The sequence below is a fragment of the Phacochoerus africanus genome, chromosome 5 (genome assembly GCF_016906955.1).
Source record: "Phacochoerus africanus isolate WHEZ1 chromosome 5, ROS_Pafr_v1, whole genome shotgun sequence".
NCBI lineage: Eukaryota > Metazoa > Chordata > Mammalia > Artiodactyla > Suidae > Phacochoerus > Phacochoerus africanus.
The window spans coordinates 597,405-618,702 of NC_062548.1; the positions used below are offsets into that span (position 1 = coordinate 597,405).

General features: G+C 47.8%; 1 protein-coding gene across 2 annotated transcripts in view; it reads right to left on the reverse strand.

Annotated features, from left to right (window-relative positions):
- BICD2 (BICD cargo adaptor 2) overlaps positions 1 to 5,403 on the reverse strand; it is a 62,139-nt gene extending 56,736 nt beyond the window's left edge. Inside the window, exon 1 of one of the 2 annotated variants that reach the window (XM_047779301.1) lies at positions 5,055 to 5,403. In XM_047779301.1, the coding sequence (XP_047635257.1) occupies positions 5,055 to 5,294 (240 nt within the window). In that variant the 5' untranslated portion in view covers positions 5,295 to 5,403. The remainder of the gene's footprint in view (positions 1 to 5,054) is intronic. The other variant, XM_047779302.1, reaches the window with a different exon arrangement.
- Between the last annotated feature and the right edge of the window lie 15,895 nt (positions 5,404 to 21,298).

Here is a 21,298-nt window from a genome sequence, read left to right on the forward strand (position 1 = left end):
TTGTTCTGGGGGACACCTCAAGGGGCCAGACACCAAACACCAGACAATATGGGATTCATCAGAGCCTGCAGGGTCCTGGCCAGCCCCCGCCTACTAGCCACCTTCACGTCACTGTCTAAGAAGAAACCAGGAGTTCCTTGGTAGCTCAGTGGGTTAAGGATCTGGTATTGCCACTGCTATGGTTCTGGTTACTGCTCTGGCAAAGATGTGATCCCTGGCCTGGCAACTTCTGCATGCCAAGGGTATGGAAAAAAAAGAAACCAAATCTTTCTTTACCTTTGACATGTGCAGTGCCCCTTTTACCAGTGTATAGATGTAGAGAAGCGGGTCTGATTAAGGGGTGGCTGCCCCAAACTGACAAGGGTAAGTTCCTCCTTCACAGAAGGGGGTCAGGGTCCCTGAAGTGGGAAGGCCCAGCAGAAGCCTGTGTCTACCTGGCCCTGGCTCTCTCTGAGGCAGCTACTCAGACCCGGGGCCTCAGCCACCATGTGCCCATGTGCACTAGGTACACCAGCCTGATCCTCAGGGCAGAGGCACTCCTCCAGGGCCACACAGCTCCAAAGGGCCCAGGCTGGGTCCAGTTGCTCCCCTAGAACCAGAGAGTGACAACAACGGCTCTGGTCAGAACAGGAAGCGCCTCCTTGCCTATCCAGGCAGCGCCACACTCATGCCTGGCCTCCCTCATGCACCAGTTGTGGAAAGGCAGCTCTTTCACAGCGCCCAGGCCACACATCCGAAGCCACACCCGAGAACACTGATGTACACAGCTGCTTGCTCCTCTGCTCCAAGTTCTAGGGTGGTCCAGATGAGCATAATCCTTACAGGATTTAGCCAAATCAGGACTTTTCCTGCTCTAAAGCAAACACTTGATGAGACTGGGCCTTGCAGAGGCCTCCTCCTCCACAGGTGCCTGCCCTCTTGGGGAAGAACGCCTAGGCTCACAGCCTTGAGTGGAACTTCTCTGTGCCTCAGTTTCCCCAGAAACAGACATAACAAAGTGGTGACCCTAAGGGCTGGTGGGAGGACTTCAGGAGTTGGTGGGGCATGGGGAGACTAGGGCAGGAGCAGCTCCCCCACAGGGGTGAGGCCTGAGGGGCACTCCTTAACAACCCCCGCCCCCCCCCACTGCCCCATGAGCTAGCTCCTGGCAGTGACTTCTACAAAGGTATGGACAGGAATCTGGTGTCCAACGGCCACTTCCAGCTCGGTCTGAGCTACAGGACCTTCCTCAGTCACTTACACCCATCCTGACCTTAGCTGCCCCATCCACTGAGAGAGGAGACTACAAGAGGGATGGGAATGAGGGAGGGAAGAAGACAGAGCAGCTGCTCCCCCCAGCTCTGCCACAGTTCTTCAGGAGGCTGCTGAGCCTGCACATGGGAGGGATATCCGGAGGTTGGGAGCTGGCTTAGGCAAGTCCAGAGGTGGCGACCAGAGGAGGCTTTGAAAAGCGTCCAGTCCTTTAAGGGCAGGCGGGGATTTCAAGATCCAAGAATGGCAGGGTGAGGACAGTAAAAGCAACCAGGACAAGGGGGAACAGGCTGAGCCAGGCCAGAGGCCCCAGGCAGCAGGCTCAGGCCACCCTCTGGGAGACACAGTGGGGCCACGCCAAACCTCAAAAGAACAAGGAACAGAGACAAGGTGACTACAGAGACAGCAGGGAGGGGATCCAGGCCTGGGTGAGATGGAGGGAAGGAGCTGATGACACCAGCTAGCAGACACTTATTGAGTAAGCACTTACTATATATCCTGGGCACCAGTCCCAGCCTGTGAGAGGCTGCAGCTCACCAAATTCCACCTGCACAGATAAGACCCCAAACCAGAACAGAAGAGAGCAAGGGCATCCATACCTCATCTTCCTTCTCTCTCTGGGAACTGAGCAAGTGTGGGGCTGAGACTGCACCAGGACCCCAGCCACTGGCCTGGGGCATGCTCTCCAGTCCTCACATTTCCAACCTACAAGAACCACCCACTCATGGTACCTGCCCGACCCCCACCTCTCAAGGCAGAAACTGTCAGCCCAGCACACCTGCCTTCTTGAAACTGCAGCTGAGGACACAGGGTAAGATATTCCACTGCTACTCAGGAAACACCATACGGCGCAAAGTCTGTCCAATTCTCTTCCCCACCATGCTGGGAAGGGGGTATAGAAGAACTTGGGGCAGATGGGGACATTATTAAGCCAGAATGAGTCACCAGCAAAATGGTTAGACAAAATGGGACAGTGGGTCCCTGCACACACCCTGGTTTCAGCAGGACACACACACTCACCAAGTGAGAAAGACCGCAGGGCCAGCACCACTGCCCACTGGCTCACGGAATCCTCCTCAGGTCTGGTCACAAACCCAATGACCTGGGACTGGCCAGTCAGCTTCCCCGCTTCAAAGACAGTATTATCCACAAATGCTAGACAGGGATGTAGGCACCTCCACTTGTAGGATAATTTTTAGTAACTGAACCCAGTTCAGTTGAAGAAATAAAGTTTTAAAAGAATGAAGATGGCTCATCTCTCTACAGAAAAATAATTTTAAAAAAAGACATGGGGGAGTTCCCACCGTGGCGCAGTGGTTAACGAATCCGACTAGGAACCATGAGGTTGCGGGTTTGGTCCCTGCCCTTGCTCAGTGGGTTAACGATCCGGCGTTGCCGTGAGCTGTGGTGTAGGTTGCAGACGCGGCTCGGATCCTGCGTTGCTGTGGCTCTGGCGTAGGCCGGTGGCTACAGCTCCGATTCAACCCCTAGCCTGAGAACCTCCATATGCCGCGGGAGCGGCCCAAGAAATAGCAACAACAACAACAAAAAAGACAAAAGACAAAAAAAAAAAAAGAAATGGCAAAAACTCAAAAAAAAAATTAAAAATAAAATAAAAAATAAAAAAGATATTGGTTAAATCTTGATTTTTCAAATAAGAAATAATACTTTCAAGAATAATATTAGAAAAAATTAGAGAGGTTGACAAGGGTTTGAGTAAACTGGTACAAGCTTTCCTTAAACATCTACCAAGACTGTGATGCACCTTCCTGTATCTTCTGCTGGGACTTCCAGGTGAACGGTTCTTATCCTACCTGCCACAGAAGAAACCAAAGTTCAGGAAAGTGGGATGTGTCCAAGGCCATGTAGCCAGTGTGTGAGGGAGCCAGGAGGTAACATCAAAGGAAGCAAGCAGGCACCTGAAGAACACCTGTGCAAACTGATACAGTGTCTTCCCAATCCCCCTGGGGACCCACCCTCCAGACACACCCTACAAAACTGAGTCAAGATTCTTGCACCAGCCAAATGTGTGTAACAGTAAAGAGCTGACAACTGAAAGATTCCTAAGCAGGAGTAGCTAGCTCTGTGTGCAATTTTCCCTTCTGGTCTATTCTTACAGGGGATACCAATTCAAGCTTGTGAACACAGAAGAGGACTGTGCATGCTGCCTGTGGGGGCTTGCTATGCACTCTGGGGGTGGAGGTGGGGGAGGCTGGGCTCACCAAGGAGCTGCAGAGGGGGTGAGCCTAGGGTGCTCCCACTCCATAGTCTCAAGACCCTCTCAGCCCCCCTTCTTGGGCGCATTCCCCTACTCCACTCACCAAGATGAGGCCCCTGCTGGAGAGGCCAAATGTCGCCCCTCTTGAAGATCTCAGAGGAGGCACCAATATAGGACCTGGGGTCCATGAGCTCCCTCACCCCCACTCCCATACCACATCAGTCTTCTACGGGTACTAACCGGGCACCTGTTCGAACAGGCATAGATTTAAATACCTTCATGAATTAATTCCCCTGCTATCAGAAGGGGACCCAACTGGTCTCCCTCGTGAAGCATGGAGGCTCAGAACAGTCCAGGCACCTGCCTAGGGCCACTGGAGTGGGGTGCTGGGAAGTGGGCAGCTACGGAAGCAGCAAACATGGTGGATCCTGAGGCCAAGGGGCCAAGGGTCCATCTGGAAAAGGGAATTGTCAAGTGGGGCAGGGGCAGGCTCTCACAGAAACTGACAGGCTAGATGCCTGACACCTTGCCCGGACTTTTCAAATACCCCTCAGACCAACCCCTTCTGGGGGGGATGCTGCACAGCAAGACACTAAGGCCCCTGCTCACAGCCACACCTCCAGGAAGGGAAAAGGTTTTGGTCCAAACCTAGGTGTTTCACTCAGAAAGCAACTTCTTCCTCCCCACCTCCACAACAAGGCTGGGGAGTCAGGGAGGACTGGGAGAGAAAAGGATGTTTAAATCACCCACGAGTATTACTTTGTGGGAAGGCTGCCTAGCTCTCTGGCTGCAAGATTCTCTGGCCACCTTGGGATCCACCTTGCAGATCTCCCAAGTGTAAATCGCACAGCAGACACAAGGCTCTATCAATGACAAGCATCCACAGACCTGTCACCCAATTGCAAGGAAGGGCCTGAGAAGGCAGCCAGGACAGGAAGTGGACAAAGGAAGCACTGTATCCCAGAGAAGTAACCAGCGGGGAGGTCAGAGAGAGCTGAGCACGGGGAGGGACAGTGGGGTGGTCCAGGCGGTGGCCACATGCAAAGCAAACCCCCGACTTGGCCCTGGCATGGCCTCACAGCGTTCACGGAAGACTGTGAGACCGCTGAAGGCGGCTGAGTCCAGATAAAAGAAGTGATGTGCCTGTCCTTCCCCAGGCGGTCACCTGTGTCCATCCCATACCCCCACCCAGAAAGCCAAATACCGCAAAGGACGCCACCCCACCGTGCCCAAGACCTGGCATCAGGAGCCTGTAGACAGGCTGGCCACACGGCCCCACAGCAGCCCTTGCCACAGAGACCAGAATTTCTACAGCGCGCACTGCCCACCACATCTGGGGCCCGCCCCCCACAGCAGCGCAGCCTCCGACCCAGGGCGCCCCAGTGCTGGCCTGAAAGGCCTGGGATATGAGGTCGGCTCGGGGGTCCGCCTGTCCCGGGGTCGAGCTCAGTTTGCCCTGGGTCGGAGGACAGCTCTGGGGTCGGCGCTGAGGTCTGTCTGACCCGGGGGTGAGGAGTCCGGTTCGGGTGTGGGGATTGGCCGGGGTGGGGGCGCGGAGGGCGTGGCGGCGGCCGCCCTTCCTTACCTCCTTGAGCTGCTCCATCTCGCTGCGGATAGCCTCATAGTCCACCTCAAGCTCCTCAAACTGTAGTTTTAGCTGATGCTTCTCCTCAAGCACTGCCAGCCCGTACTCGGCCGCCTGGATCTTCTCACGCGTGGTTTCGGCCAGCTCGTGCGACAGCCGCTTCACCTCTGCGCGCAGCCACTCCGGCTGCGCCTCCATCACGAGCCGCGCGTACTCCTCCTCCTCGGACGACGCGGACATGGTGGCCACGGCCGGGGTCGTGCCACTCCCTCCGAGGCTCAAGCCCGGCTCCCGCCCGCCGCACCTGGAACCGCCGCCGCCGCCACCCAGCCCGACGGCGTCCGGGCCACCGCCGCTGCCGCCGCCGCCGCCACCACGCAGCCGCAGTAAGCTCGCTGTCGCGCGGGGCACTATGGGGACCACAGTCCCGCCCGAGGGAACTACAAGACCCGACGTGCTTCACGCGCAGTCTTCTCCCGCCCGTGATTGGCCTGCGCCCTGTCCCGGGCCGCCCCGTCCCATGCTGTCGCCTCCGCAGCCGCCGCGCGGGGCAATGTGGGGTACGTAGTCCCGCTCGCCCACCGACTACAAGACCCGTCGTACCCCACGACCGCCAGCCCTCGCCCGCGATTGGCCTGCGCAGCTGCCGTCGCAGGGCCGGAAACTGATATTTTTCCGGTGCCCCCAGCGGTACTTACGAGGCTAGTGTCGGCGGTGCGATGGGTGGTCGGGGTGGACGTGGACTGCGCTGAGCGGTGGGTGGGTGGAGCCGGCCACGGTGCTAACCGCCGTGAGTGGAACGCCCGGCGCGGCGGGGGCACCGCGGGCGGGGTGGCTGTGAGGACAGTAATCCGGTGGCTCAGACAGGCGAGGCCAGCCTAGCCCAGGACGTATCTAGTGGAAGATATGGTCAAACCGCTAGCAGTAGAGCCACCTTCGCCTCAAATAAGTACGAAACGCCTCCTGCTTGTTTTCTAAGAATTAGGCATTTCCATGAGCCCTAGGATTATCTAGGTCACTGCAGTGGCCTCGAATCAGAGACACGTGGCCAGCCAGCGTCGCGTCCCTGCCCTACCCTTGTAGCATGGGTTCTAGTTAAGTCCTTACTCTCGCTCAGGCTGGGAGACTTTCTCCCTCTTTGTCTCTTTGACCTTGATCTTTCTGAGGCATGCAAGCCATAAGTGTACACACCGATGCATCCCCATGGTTAGATTAGGTTATGCACTTTGGCAGGAGCATCAGGGTGCTAAATTCGCAGAATCCTGTCAGGAGGCAAGGGTATTCCTTTGTTATTACTATCCTATGAGATTTAGATTTAGATTCTGCAACTATCCCGTCACTCCTCAAGCTCTTGAAATTTTTATTGAGGTATTCTTGATTTATGATACATGAGTAAGGTGTACTACACAGTGATTCACTATTTTTAAAGATTGTGCTCCGTTTATAGTTATTATAAAATATTGATTATATTCCCTATGCTGTACAATATATCCTTTTAGCTTAAGTATTTTATAATTTGTACCTCTTAATCCCTTACTCTTATTTTGCCCCTCCCGCCTTTCCCTCTCCTCACTGATAACTACTAGTTTGTTCTCTTTATCTCTTTATCTACTATTAAAAGTGATAACATAGAATATTTGTCTGACTTATTTAGTATGATACACTGGGTTCATCCATGTTGTTGCAAATGGCAAAATTCCATTTTATATATATACACCACATAATCTTTATTATCTGTTGATGGACATTTAGGTTTCTGTAACTTGACTATTGTAAATAATGCTGCTATGAATATTGGGGTGCATGTATCTTTTCAAATTAGTATTTTCCTTGGATATATATCCAGGAGTGGAATTAATGGATCATATGATGGTTCAATTTTTAGTTTTTTGAGGAACCTTCATACTGTTTTCCACAGTGGCTGCACCAACTTAACATTCCTACCAGCAGTGTACAAGGGTTCTCTTCTCCATGTCCTCACCAACTTGTTATTTGTGGCCTTTTGATGATGGCCATTCTAGATGTGTGAGGTGATATCTCATTGTGGTTTTGATTTGCATTTTTTTGATAACTAGCAATGTTGAACACCTTTAAATGGGCCTGTTAGCCATCCATATATCTTCCTTGGAGACCTTCTATTCAGCTCTCCAGCCTATTTTTTCAATCGGTGGTTTGTTTTTTCGATATTGAGTTGTATGAGTTCCTCAAACTTTCCACCAGTTTCCATTGATATTTCTTGCCTAAATGAATTACCATTATACTTTTTTTTCTATTTTCATCATTCCTTCTGTACTTATTCCACTTCGTCGAAAGATATTTCATTCATTAGTGGTATGGATTTGTGGGTTCTTATTTTACCTAATGAGTTACAACCCATTACTCTCCTTATTCACTTAAATGTTCAAATGTGGCACGTGTGGCCAGTAGGAACTCATCCAGCTGGCTCTGTGTCCTTTCAACATGCCATGATTTTTGAGCATTTTCTGACTTTCTAGCAAAGTTGTTCCAGTATTGTCTTGTACTCTCTGTCCCAGACCTGGAATCAACCATTTCTCCAAGGAGCCCTGATTACTTTCAGTGGTTTGATTTATATGAGGAAAAACTGGCATAATTTTACTTGTGAAATTTTAAAAAGTTCAGCAGGTTAAGGATCCGGTTTTGTCACTGAAGCAGCTTGGGTCACTGCTGTGGCATGGATTCCATCCCTGGCTTGGGAAGTTCTACATGCCTCAGGTATGGCCAAAAAAAATCAATAAAAATTTTAAATTAAAAAAAAATTGTAGGGCATTCACCCATAGTAGGAGTAGGATGTTCAGTCAGCCCGTCTAACCTGGCTTTTGCACGCAGAGCACCAAGTCCTAGGAGACCATCAGGCCTAGGTGCATCATTTAGTCTAAGTGGGTGAGATCATAGAGGAAAGCAGGGAGAAGGAACAAGCCTTGTTTGAGCAAGGTTAACATGGGAGGAAGGAATGATGCCCTGAGAAGTGGTGGCCCCTTCTGACCCAAGCTGGCCAAACTCAAAACCCTGCCCCCTCCACACCTTCATGTGGGGTTGGCCTGAGGAGGGAGAGGGGAAAAGGCTGTGGGAATCTGGTGCAGGCATTGACCATGGAGCTTAAAATGGAGACAGAGTGATTGTGGAAGGGGACAAGCAGTGATTCTCCTAGGTGCTGGGGACAGAGGGCCTGTCACCAGAGGAGCCATGATGGGTGATAGTGTTGGGAGGACAGGCATCAGGACAGGGCTTAGGAGACCCAAAGAATGCATAGAAAGTGGCTGGTCAGGCTGCTGGTATAAGGGATTGGCAAGATAGAAAGCAGGGCCACTGCTTGTTAGGATCCAACTAGGCCTCCAATATTGCCAGTTACTTGACCTCCATCATCTCATTGAATCCTCCCAACACCCCAGGAGGTGGGAATTATGCTCTCTGATTTACAAAAGAGGAAACAGGCTCAGGACAAAATTCTTCCCACCACCTTGGACTTCTTACACCCCTCATTTGATCTGCCAATCTGTATGTAAATGACAGATCCAGCCTCTGCCTCCAGCCCTCCCAACTGTGGCTCCCTCTGTAGCTTGAACCTTATTGCCTTCTATCTGAACTATTTACTCACTTCCCCACTAGCCTTCCCCCAACCCCCTCACCCTATCTTTTCTCTCACAGCAGCAGAAGGCTCTTCAGACCCAAGGCAGGTCACACGCCCTTACTCAAAACCCTTTTGGTATTTTCAGGCTGTTAAAACAAGACCACAATTGGGAGGCTTATAAGCAAGCCTTATTTCTCAAGGTACTAGAAGTCCAAGATCATGGTGCCAGCAGATTCAGCATCTAGTGAGAACCTCCAGTGAACCCGCTTCCTCTTCTCTCACATGGTAGGAGAGGTGAGGAGCTCTTTGGGGCCTCTTTATAAAGTCAATCATTTCCTCATGGGGACTCCAGCCTCATGACCTAATCACCCTCAAAGGACTCATCATTGTTCCTAACATCCTCACCTTGGGGGTTAGCATTTAACATGTAAATTGTGAGGGCACAAACCTTAAGATCACAGCCCCCACCCGGAGGCACAGGCTGATTATCTCCCAGACCCTGCCCAGTCTCTGGAGTGGCCCTTCTGCCCTCCTGGCTTGCTCCCCTTCCTGGCTTTATCTTCCTCCATGGCATCCTATACATTAAACTTACTCATTTTTGCACCTTTGTCTTACCTTGAATATTAGCTCCAGGAGGGACCATGCCTCAGAAGTCTCCTGACCGACACCAGGGGCTCAGGACACCAGTGGAGACCGGCCGTACTTACTATCCCCCACTCCCTGGACTCTACACCCCTCCCTGGGATGGACAATATGGGGGAATGGAGGCAGCTTTGGCAGACTGGGATGCCAGAGAACATCCATGGTGCCCTTCCCCAAGAACAACTGGGTGACCCTTGGCCTAGGGACAAAGGTAAGTGATGTCCTCTCAGAAACTCTGCCTTCATAAGTGAGGACTGCAGGTCCCCACTCCTCCCATTAGGGGTAAAGGGGCAAGATGTTCACACATACAAGTGTCCACGCAGGGAACTGGCCTGGGTTTGGCTGCTTTGGTAGCCTTAATGCTCCCTTTTTTGCTATTTGCTTGGGAGCTCTGCATGCCCACACGAGCCCCTCCTCCTTCCAGTATCCTATCACCTCTCTGCCTGTGGCTATCTAGTTGTAGGCCAAGGAACAAAACCATCTGCCTGCCTAGATGTACTTAGCTCAGCTGACAGCAGAGTAAAGGGCATGGCATCCCTCACATTTTCATCCTGTGTAATGTTGGATGAGTCTTTGACCCAAATGATATTCATTTAATAAACTGTTCTGTGCCAGGCCTTAGGGGTTTAGACATATGTTGCATATTTAGTTTTTCCAGCACTACTTCTTGAAAAGACTGCCCTTCCTCATTGAATGGTCTTGGCACCCGTGTCAAAAATAAATTGACCTTGGAGTTCCCGTTGTGGCTCAGTGGTTAACGAATCCGACTAGGAACCATGAGGTTGTGGGTTCGATCCCTGGCCTTGCTTAGTGGGTTAGGGATCTGGCGTTGCCATGAGCTATGGTGTAGGTCACAGATGTGGCTCAGATCCCCCTTTGTTGTGGCTCTGGCGTAGAACGACAGCTACAGCTCCGATTAGACCCCTAGCCTGGGAACCTCCATATGCTGCGGGTGCAGCCCTGGGAATGACAAAAAGACAAAAAAATAAAAAATAAAAATAAATAAATTGACCTTATATGTGAGGAATTATTTCTGGAATTTCTTTTCCATTGGTTTGTACGTCTAGCTTTATGTCAGTATCCCACCGTTTTGGTTATAGTTGCGGTAACATAAATTTTGAAATAGGTAAGTGTGAGTCCTCCAATTTTGTTCTTTTTCAAAATTGCTTTGGCTGTTCAGTGTCCCTTGAGATTCCATATAGGTTTTAGGATTTTTTTTTTTTTTTTCTCTTAGGGCCGTACCCATGGTATATGGAGGTTCCCAGGCTAGGGGTCAAATCAGAGCCGTAACCGCTGGCCTACACCACAGCCACGGTAATGCCAGATCCAAGCTGCATCTTTGACCTACACCACAGCTCATGGCAATGTAAGATCTTTAACCCACTGAGTGAGGCCAGGGATTGAATCTGCATCTTCATAGATGGTAGTTGGGGTTGGGTTTGTTACCGCTGAGGAACCAAGAGGTTTTGGGTTGGATCCCTGGCCTTGTTCAGTGGGTTAGGGATCTGGCATTGCCATGAGCTGTGGTATAGGTCACAGATGAGGCTCAGATCCCAGGCCTGGGAACCTCCATATGCCGCAGCCCTAAAAAAAGATTAAAAAAAAAAAATAGCAAGATCAGGCAAATCCTTGTCTTTTTTTTTTCTTTTTTGGCTTTTCTAGGGCCCCTCCTGTGGCATATGGAGGTTCCCAGGCTAGGGGCCGAATCGGAGCTGTAGCGCCGGCCTACACCAGAGTCACAGCAATGCGGGGCCCGAGCCCCATCTGCAACCTACACCACAGCTCATGGCAATGCAGGATCCTTAACCCACTGAGCAAAGCTAGTGATCAAATCTGCAACCTTATGGTTCCTAGTCAGATTCGTTAACCACTGAGCCACAGTGGGAACTCCAAAGCCCTTGTCTTTTTCCTGATCTTAGGGGGAAAGCTTTCAGTCTTTTATCACTTAGTATAATGTTCACTGTGGGTTTTCATATATAGCCTTTATCATGTTGAGGAAGTTCACTTCTAAACTAGTTTGTTGAGTGTTTTAGCATGAAATTGTGTTGGACTTTGTCAAAAGGTTTTCTGCATCAGTTGAGATGATCATGTGTGGGATATTTTTTTCCCCATTCATGCTCTTAGTGTGGTATGTTATTTTGATTGATTTTCATGTGTTGAATTATCTTGTATTCTAGGAATAAATTCTGTTTTGTCATGGTATAATCCTTTTAATATGCAGTAGAATTTGATTGGCTAATATTTTGTTGGGAATTTTTGCATCAATATTCATAAAACCTAAAGGGTCTGCAAGGAAGTTTTGGGGTTTTTTTTTGTCTTTTTAGGGCCGCATCCGCAGCAGATGGAAGTGCCCAGGCTAAGAATTGAATTGGAGCTGTAGACCACTGCCTATGCAGCAGCCGCAGCAACGCAGCATTCAAGGCGCATCTGCAACCTACACCTCAGCTTTTGGCAATGCCAGAGGTTAACCCACTTAGTGAGGCCAGGGATCGAAACCACATCCTCATGGACACTGTGTGTTTTTTAACCCCACTGAGCCACAATGGGAACTCCATGGAAGGTATTTTTAAAGGTATATTAGGGAGTTCCCATTGGGGCTCAGCAGTAACAAACCCAACTAGTATCCATGAGAATGTGGGTTCAATCCCTAGTCTTGCTCAGTGGGTTAAGGATCCAGCTTTGCTGTGAGCTGTGGTGTAGGTCTCAGATCCAACATTGTTATGGCTGTGGCATAGGCCAGCAGCTGTAGCTGAAGATTCTACCCCAGCCTGGGAATTTCCATATGCTGCAGGTGTGGCCCTAAAAAAAGAAAAGAAAGAAAGAAATGTAGATTGACAGCCCAGGATAGGATTAAGACAGCAGAATAGAAGGATTGGAGCTCAATTTCTCTCCTAAAAACAACAAAATTTACAACCAAATGCTGAGCAACCTTCAACCAAATGGACCAGAAACCTTCAAAAAGATATCCTACTCTCGAAGACAAAGAGGAGGACACATCAAGAGGTAGGAGAGGAGATTACACGATATAAGCCATCCTATACCTCCCAGGTGGGAAGCCCCACAGACTGGAAACTAACTGGTTCACAGAGACACACCTACAGGAGTGAGAGTTCTGAGCCCCACATCAAACTCCCACATGTGGGAATCTGGCATTGGGAGAAAGAGCCCCAGAGCATCTGGCATTGAAGGCCAGTGGGGCTTGTGCGCAGGAGCTCCATGGAACTGGGGGAAACGGAGACCCCATTCTTAAAAGGCGCACACAGACTTTTACGTGCACTGGGTCCCAGGGCAGAGCAAAGTCTCCATAGGAATCTAGGTCAAACCTGACTGCAGTTCTTGGAGGACCTCTTGGGAAAACAGGGGTGAATGTGGCTTGTTGTGAGGGAAGGACATTGAAAGCAAAGCTCTTGGGAATATTCTTCAGCATGCCTTTCTCTGGAGGTGGCCACTTTGGGAAAACCTGGCCCCACCCATCAGCAGTGAGAAGCCCCAGGCCAAGCAACAATCCTAGTGGGATCACAGCCCCATCCATCAGTAAACGGGCTGCCAAAAGACCCCCCAGGCGCACAGCGCCTCTAATCTTACCTCCAGAGACAAAGCCCCACCCACCATAGGGGTAGGAATCAGCTCCACTTACCAGTGGGCAGGCATCAGTCCCTCCCATCAGGAAGCCTACAGCAAGCCCCTGTACCAACTTCAGCCACAAGGGGGGCAGACCCCAGAAGTAAGAGAGACTACAGTTCTATTATCTGTAAAAAGATCATCACACCAAAAACCTATAAAAATGAAAAGCCAGAGAACTATAACTCAGATGAGGGAGAAAGAAAAAAACCCCAGAAAAACAGTTAAGTGATCAGGAGATTCTCAGCCTCCAGGAAAAAAGACAGCCCAGTACTTAGATCCCAGTCCTCTAAAGATGTTGCTACACTATCTTCTAGCTTACATTGCTTCTTATCTTTATTGTTGTGATATAACATGCCTTTTTGTTCTGGATACTTTTAATATTTTTCTTTATCACAGATTAAAGCAATCTGATTATGACATACTGTGGTATTTTCTTTCCTCTCTCTGTCTCTTTCTGTGCCTTGGGGCTGCTTGGCCTTCTTGGACCTTTGGGTTAGGAGCAGAGTTCCTCAGTCTCAGCATTGTAGGACATGATGGAGGCTCTCTATGCATTACAGGATGCTTAGCAGTATTCCTGGCTTATATCCACTAGATTCCAGTATTCTTCTCTCTTGGAACAGCAAAAATGTCCTTGAGGGCAATATTAGCCCCAGCTGAGACCACTGACTCTTATCAGATTTGGATAATTGGGGGATGTTATTTTTCAATAATGTTTCTCTTCTCTTTCCTCTCCTGCAAGGACTCCAACCATATGTGTATTCATCTGACTGAATTTGTGCCCCAGCTCACTGGTGCCCCGTTAATTTTTTTAGTTTACTGCTATTTCTTCAAGTTCATCCTTCCTTTCTGCTTCATGGTCTAATCTGCAGTTAATTCCATCCAGTGTATTTTTCATCTTAGAGATTGCCTTTTCCTTTCAGATAGCTTGATGTGTGTGTTTTTTTCTATTTCCCCAATCTCTAATAACCTCTGCTATCTTTCTTGAACATATGGAGTATAGCTATGCTAATCATTTCAATACCCTTAACTGATAATCCTGATACCTGTATCATTTATGGGTTTGTATATTTGTTTGTTTGTTTGTTTGTTTACTTTTTGGGCTGCCCTTGGCATATGGAATTCCTGGGCCAGGAATCAGATGCAAGCTGCAGTTGTGACCTAAGCTGTAGCTGTGGCAATGCCAGATCCCTAACCTGCTGTGCCGGGCCAGGGATCAACTTGCATCCTAGCACTCCTGAGATGCACTGATACCATTGTGCCATAGCAGGAACTTCTGGGTTTATGTTTTACTAATCAGCTCTTTTCCTTCTCTTTATGATCCATATTTTCCTAATTCTTTGTGTGCCAGACATTGTGAGTTTTACCTTGTTGGGTGCTGACTATTTTGGATTCCTATGAATATTAGTGAACATGCTCATTCCTATGATGCAGTGAAGTCTCTTGGAAACAGTTTGATCTTTCAAGGCTCACTCTTGATAAATGTTATGTGGGACCAGAGCAACCTTTTTTGTAGAGCCAATTCCACTGCACCCCAAGGAAATACTTTTCTGAGTGCACGCCATCAGTACTCTAAGGAAACCTTCGGGAATTCTTCAATGTGCTTTCTCCACGTAGCTCTCCCCTGTCTGGCACTCTGCTCTGTGAACTTTAGTGGCTTGGTTCTCCCCAGACACCCAGCTTCTTCTCCTCAACTCAGGTAGACCACCTGTTCCCCAGGAGTGCACCTTGGATGTTCTCTGCAGGCAGTGAATTGTGGGCAGTTGTAGGTCTCCCTTTATTTGCTTCCGCCTCTCAGGGATTGTAGTCTCCCCCATTGAGAGCCAATGTCAGAAAATAATTGTTCCATATACTTTATCTGTGTTTGTATTACTCCATCTTGGAAGCAGAAATAATTCTCTAACACTTAATTTAACTTTAAATCTCTATCACTTTTTTAAAGTTTCCTGTTTCTATTTTTAAAAGTGTTTATAGAGATCTAGCTACTAAGCCCAGTTCAAAAATCATGTTTTGGTTTTGTTTTGTTTTGTTTTTGTCTTTTTAGGGCCATGCCCACAGCATATGGAGGTTCCCAGCCTAGGGGTCTAATGGGAGCTATAGCTGCTGGCCTACACCACAGCCACAGCAATGCCAGATCCAGGCCACGTCTGCAACCTATACCACAGCTCACGGCAATGCCAGATCCTTAACCCACTGAGCGAGGCCAGGGATTAAACGCGCAACCTCATAGTTCCTAGTTGGATTTGTTTCTGCTGTGCCACAACAGGAAATCCTAAAAATCATGTTTATTGGGAGTTCCCATTGTGGCTCAATTGATTAAGGACTCAAAGTCATCTCTGTGAGGATTCGGTTTCACTCAGTGGGTTAAGGATCCCTGGCCTCACTCAGTGGGTAAAGGATCTGGCTTTGCCATAAGCAACAGCACATGCACCTCGGATTTGGTGTTGCCTTGGCTGTGGTGTAGGCCTGCAACTGCAGCTCTGATTCAATCCCTGGCCCAGGAACTTCCTTATGCTGCAGGTGCAGCCACGAACAAATTCTTTTTTTTTTTTTTTTTTTTTGCTATTTCTTGGGCTGCTCCCATGGCATATGGAGGTTCCCAGGCTAGGGGTCAAATCGGAGCCGGAGCCATAGCCACCAGCCTACGCCAGAGCCACAGCAACATAGGATCCGAGACACATCTGCAACCTACACCACAGCTCACAGCAACGCCGGATCGTTAACCCACTGAGCAAGGGCAGGGACCAAACCCGCAGTCTCATGGTTCCTAGTCAGATTCGTTAACCACTGCGCCACTAAGGGAACTCCTCTTTTTTAATTTTTAAAATTATGTTTAGTTTTTAAAATTTGACAGCCTTCGTATTTTTGTATAAATGCCTAAAACAGCAGGAGGGGAATATCTAATTAGGTTTTAGCAGTCCTTAGTATAGGAATGTAAGTATTCATAGGTTGGACAGTAATCTTCCTGCAGGTTAATATATCCCATTTTAATGTCTAACTTCCATAAAAGAAATATAAACAAATTCTGTAGTTATGTGGACCTTCTTTCTGAGAGTCACACCTTTTTTTTTTTTTTTTTTGGCCGCTCCTGTGGCTTATGGAAGTTCCGTTCCTGGGCCAGGGATCAAAGCCGAGCCATAGCAGCAACCTGAGCCACTGCAGTGATGACACCAGAACCTTAACCTTCTGTACCACCAGGGGAACTCCCTGAGATGCACACTTTTAATTTACCTATGTTTCTCTAACATTCCCATAATTAAACTTCTTTCATGTGATGCACAAATGGCTGACATCATACAAGAGCTAACACATCACAAAAGGCTTTGAAGTGGATCTTGAAGGAAGAAAGTGTGACTTGGTTCTATATTACTTTATGACTCCAAACCACATGTTTACTTTTAAGCTAAAATAAAATGTAGTATTTTGTGTGGATTTTAATATAGGTAGCTGAAGTATGACTCATTTTTGAAGACCACAGACATTATAAGGAAACAAAAATAAATCAAAGAGTTAGTCCTGGTCAGATCATTTTAGAATGGTAGATGGTATTCTCTCTTCCCTCTTCTCTTCTTCCCCCTTCTCCTTTTTCCCTCTCTCTCTCTTCCAATTACTTAGTTTTTACCTTTTACAAATTAACTTTTCTGCTTAGATTTTGCAAAGTAAAACAGTGAAGCTTCTAATCGGGAAGGAACTTGTAAGATTTACTTGCTGAATACTGATAACAATGATAATACACCATATGGGCCAAAACAAACTATTTTTTATTTTTTATTTGTCTTTTTGTGTGTGCCTCCACCTGTGGCACATGGAGGTTCCCAGGCTAGGTATCTAATCAGAGCTGTAGCTGCCAGCCTACACCACAGCCACAGCAACACAGGATCTGAGCCTCGTCTGTGACCTACACCACAGCTCACAGCAATGCCAGATCCTTAACCCACTGAGCGAGGCCAGGGATGGAACCCAAAACCTCATGGTTCCCAGTCGGATTTGCTTCTGCTGCGCCACCATGGGAACTCCCCAAAACAAACTTGAATTCATGCTGGATGTTTTTGTTTAGCCAGAGCTGTTGGCAGAGCTTACCAAAAGAATGGTCTTTAATTTGCCAGCTTGCCTGGTCTTATCAGTACCATCTGAATGGCTGGGTATCATAAGTGAAACCTGAAGGACTGTGTTGCATCAGGGCTGCTGTCTCCCAAAGTTCAGATATAAGAGCTTTAGGAGTTTAGGTTTTTCCTGACATGTGATAAAGTTTTTTTTTTTTAATACACTGTTGAGTGCTAAAGTCATCTTGAAATTTAGGTTTTATACTGTACTCCCCCCTCCCTGCCTTAGATCTAGCCAGTAGATTAAGTATTATGGAATCAACAAAAACCTAGGTTGAATGGTTATCAAGTAAATCAGGTTATTAGAGTTATTTCTTAGATTCACTAAGAAAATAGATTATGTGTTATAAATATAGCATTTCAGACAGTAAATCTGTTGAAAGAAGAGCAATATCTCATTATTTTGTACCTGGTGTGTAGTTCCCATTTTGGTGAATGTGTGTTGAGAGCGACGTGAACATCCTTCAGCTACTCTGCTTTCCCTGCAGGTGACCCCTCTCCTCTCTCCACTTATTAGTGTTCTCTTTTTTTCTTTGATCTCTGTCCTATCCCTTATCACTTATGACTTTCTTCTTCAACTTTTAAGCCTAAATTCTTTAGCTTAAGTGGGATATAATTTAAGATTACCCTGTTTGATTTTTTTCAATTTATGTTTTTAACATAAGGGGAAAGAGTAATAAGGCTGGTATATGTCTTATTTATTCATCTGAGGTCTAAGAAGTGGATTCTTAATTCTGTAGTGTTCAATTCGAGCTTCATCTCTGTCATTTTCTTATGAAGTTCTAAAATTTGTTATCGTGTGACTTTAGTCTTTTTCTTAGTAACAAAAAACAGCAACCCTAATCTCTGTTTTCTTTTTCTTCTCTGCTGTGAGATATTACACCACAGTTTTAACTTTTCACTTAGTAATTTAACTTTCACACTCTTTCCACACATGTGCACCTGTGTTGGTAAGTTCCCCCTCATCTCCTTGATGTGCCATCATTGGTCACGACCCACCCTCCCCTAACCCTAACCTTCCTCCCTTACTGCAGAGTGTTGACAGGAGGTCTTCCTCGTGGAATGCCTTCTGGACTCTACAGAAGTGGCCCTTTCTTGAGGGTCTTTGCCTTTGGCCTCTGTGGAGGAATAATATCCAGATTCTCTGGTCTCTGCTTCTCTTTCCTTACATGGCTTTTCCTCTCCAGTCTCTTAACAGAAACAAGGGCTTGTCCTGTGGTATTCTGTGCTCAAGTTCTTGCCCAGTAAACTGCATTTGCCTCTGAATTGATAGCTGCCTAGCATTTTATCTAGACTCTTTGTCCTGAGTTCTAGTTCATCTCTGCCTAACAGATTTTTTTTTCTTCTTCTTCTTTTTAGGGCTGCATGTGCAGCATATGGAAGTACCCAGGCTAGGGGTCAGATTGGAGCTGGAGCTGTCATCCTATGCCATAGCCACAGCAACTCAGCATCTGAACCACATCTGTGACCTACATCACAGCTCATGGCAACACTGATCCTTAACCCACTGAGCGAGGCCAGGGATTGAACCTGCATCCTCATGGATGCTAATCAGATTTGTTAACCACTGAGCCATGACGGGAACTCCACTCCTGGATTTTTTTTTTTTTTAACTCCTGGATATTTTTAATTGCGTATCTCACTGTTATCTCCTCGGTGTCTCAATCAGATTAATTTCTTCCCTCTGTGGTGAATACTTTTTCCCAGCTGAAACTAGGCTGGAAACTGGAGTCAATTTTGACTCAGTTCTTTCTTTATCCCTTATCCAGTCAGTTCCCAATTCTTATTGCTTCCACTTTTGGACACATCTTTCATCTGTCCCTTAAGAATCTCACATCTGGCGGGAATGACACAGTGGCCTCCTGAGGTCTTCTGTGGCTTGGTTTGCACATTTAGACTGTGGTTTGGATTGCAGATGGCACCCTAGCTCTGCCCTCCTCACAAGACATGGCCGCTTACCCTGTCTGTGCTCATCCCGTCCTCCACAGGGGCCTTTCTTACAGAGTGGGCTCTTGATCAGTGTGGGCACTCACCTAATTCCTGTCTTCATACCTTCGGTCATGCTGTCCTCTGCACCACTCTCTTCTTACGTTTATTGGTGGTCATTCCTCAGTGAGAAGGAAAGATGTGCCTTCTCTCAGGGTTTCAGAGAAGCATTCATAAACTTTCTCTAAAGGGCCAGGTTTTAAGTACTTAGGCTTCATGGACCACACAGTCTCTGTTGCAACCTCTCAACTTGTCCTTTTAACACAAAGCAGCATAGTGTCCATGAGTGAGTGTGGCAGTGTTCCAGTAGAACTGTTTGTAGGCCTTGAAATTTAAGTTTCACGTAATTTCCATGGGTGGTGAAATAATTCTTTTTTTTTTAATTTTTTTCCCAACCACTGGAAGATGTAAGAACCATTTTGTGAGCAAGTAGAACCAGAACAGGTGACAGGAGTGCTCTGGCCCTGGGCTGTGCTTTGTCAACACCTGTTTTGGAGGAAGCAGCATCTGAGAGAAAGCTGAAAATAGGAGTATACTACTACCTGCCCAACTTGGAAACAAAGCTTACCCAGAGGGAGATAATTGACAGCTCTGACCTTACTGCTATGCATTCAGAGTGTTTGTGGAGCCCACAGTGTTTTCTGATCACAGAATTCCATCCCCTCTCTAATTTCCATTGTTACCTCCTCAGCCTGCTCACCCACAAGGTCTCCTGCTCTGCCCCTCCATGCTTTCCCCACCAGGAACGACCGTGATCCTCGGCAAATAAGGCAGGCGGGGGAGCTCCCCTGCAGTTCAGTGGGTTAAGGATCTGGCGTTGTCACTCCAGTAGCTCCGGTTGCTCCTGTGGCTCTCATGTGATCCGTGCGAACTTCCACAAGCCGCGGGAGCAGCCAAAAAAAAAAAAAAAAAAAGGGAAGGTCACTTCAGTGCCCCCACTGCTCTGAGGAGCTCCAGGGTCCTATCCTCAAGTAGATGTCTTTCCTGGCCTGGGCCTGCCACCCTCCCCTGCATGCTCCACTTCACCACTGCCACTCGTTCCGACAGGATGTTCATCCCAATCTCTTGGCTGGCTCCTCCTCTCTGCCCTCCTGTAGCAGCTCCATGGGACCCCGCGCTGCTCCCGAATCCTCCCTTCCTCTCCCATTAGCTGCACTTACCGTGCTTTCCTGTTTCTTTGTTTTCTCTGCTCTCTCCTCTCCTTCTTATTGACCTCCAGCTGGCCCCTATGAGAGCAAGGCCTTGGTTATCTCGCCGACCACTGCATGCCCATCCCTAGCACAGTGCCTTGCATGTGCAATCAGGACAGGTCCAGCCCCGCAGAGGACTCTGGTCAGGAACGCATCTCTTGCCCAAAGGAACAAGTCTGGTGCAGTCTCGTGTGGAGAGGACTCGGATGAACAGCCATAGAAGCCGAGTGGAAGAGAAGGTGGAAAAGTGGAGGAGAATGAGGTAAGCATGTGAGGTAAGCATCTGACTGCCTGAGAGCCACTTCAAACAGCACTTGACAGGGAAAGAGGACGGTGGCTTTAAGGAACTAGCAATAACCAAAGAACCCTATCATTATTTTTTTTTATATGTGCTACTTCCCTTACATGGGCTAACCACTTGGCTGAAACGATGACATGGAAGGAAAGGGAAAAACAGGGCAGCTCATAGATGCTTGTCCTTTCAGGTTTTCCATACTCACTAGAAAGATGAAGGTGATGTTAGCAGAATGTGAAACTATGAAGAAGTGAAATACAGCTGATTTTTCTCTGCCCAGGTAAGAATGGACTCTGTATACATGTCTGAGCAATGAATTGTGTAACTTCAGGAATTATGCACATGAACTGAAGGTTCTTATATTTGCATTTAAAACTGGCATCACACAAAATAAAGATAAATGGTAAAATTCACACCATTATTTTATTTTATTTTATTTTATTTTGGCTGCATCCGCAGCATATGGAAATTTCCAGGCCAGGAATTGACTCCAAGCCATAGCTGCAACCTACACCACAGCAGAGATAATGCCGGCTCCTTAACCTGCTGTCCCATGGCAGGAACTCACATACTATAATTTTAAATTTTAATTTTCTTAGAATGACGTTAAAAAGCAAGTAAAAACAAGAGAGAGAACACACCCAAAAAAAGCACTTTCTGTGTTCGTACCTTTTACAGCACTTTTTCACTGCTAGCTGCGTAAGAGATCACACGTTCATTTGAACTGCAACAGTTATGTTGCAGACCCCGTATGTGGAGAAGGGAGAAATAAAGTCAGGAAAGCTTCATTGTGGAGGTAAAATTTGACCTGCGTCTGG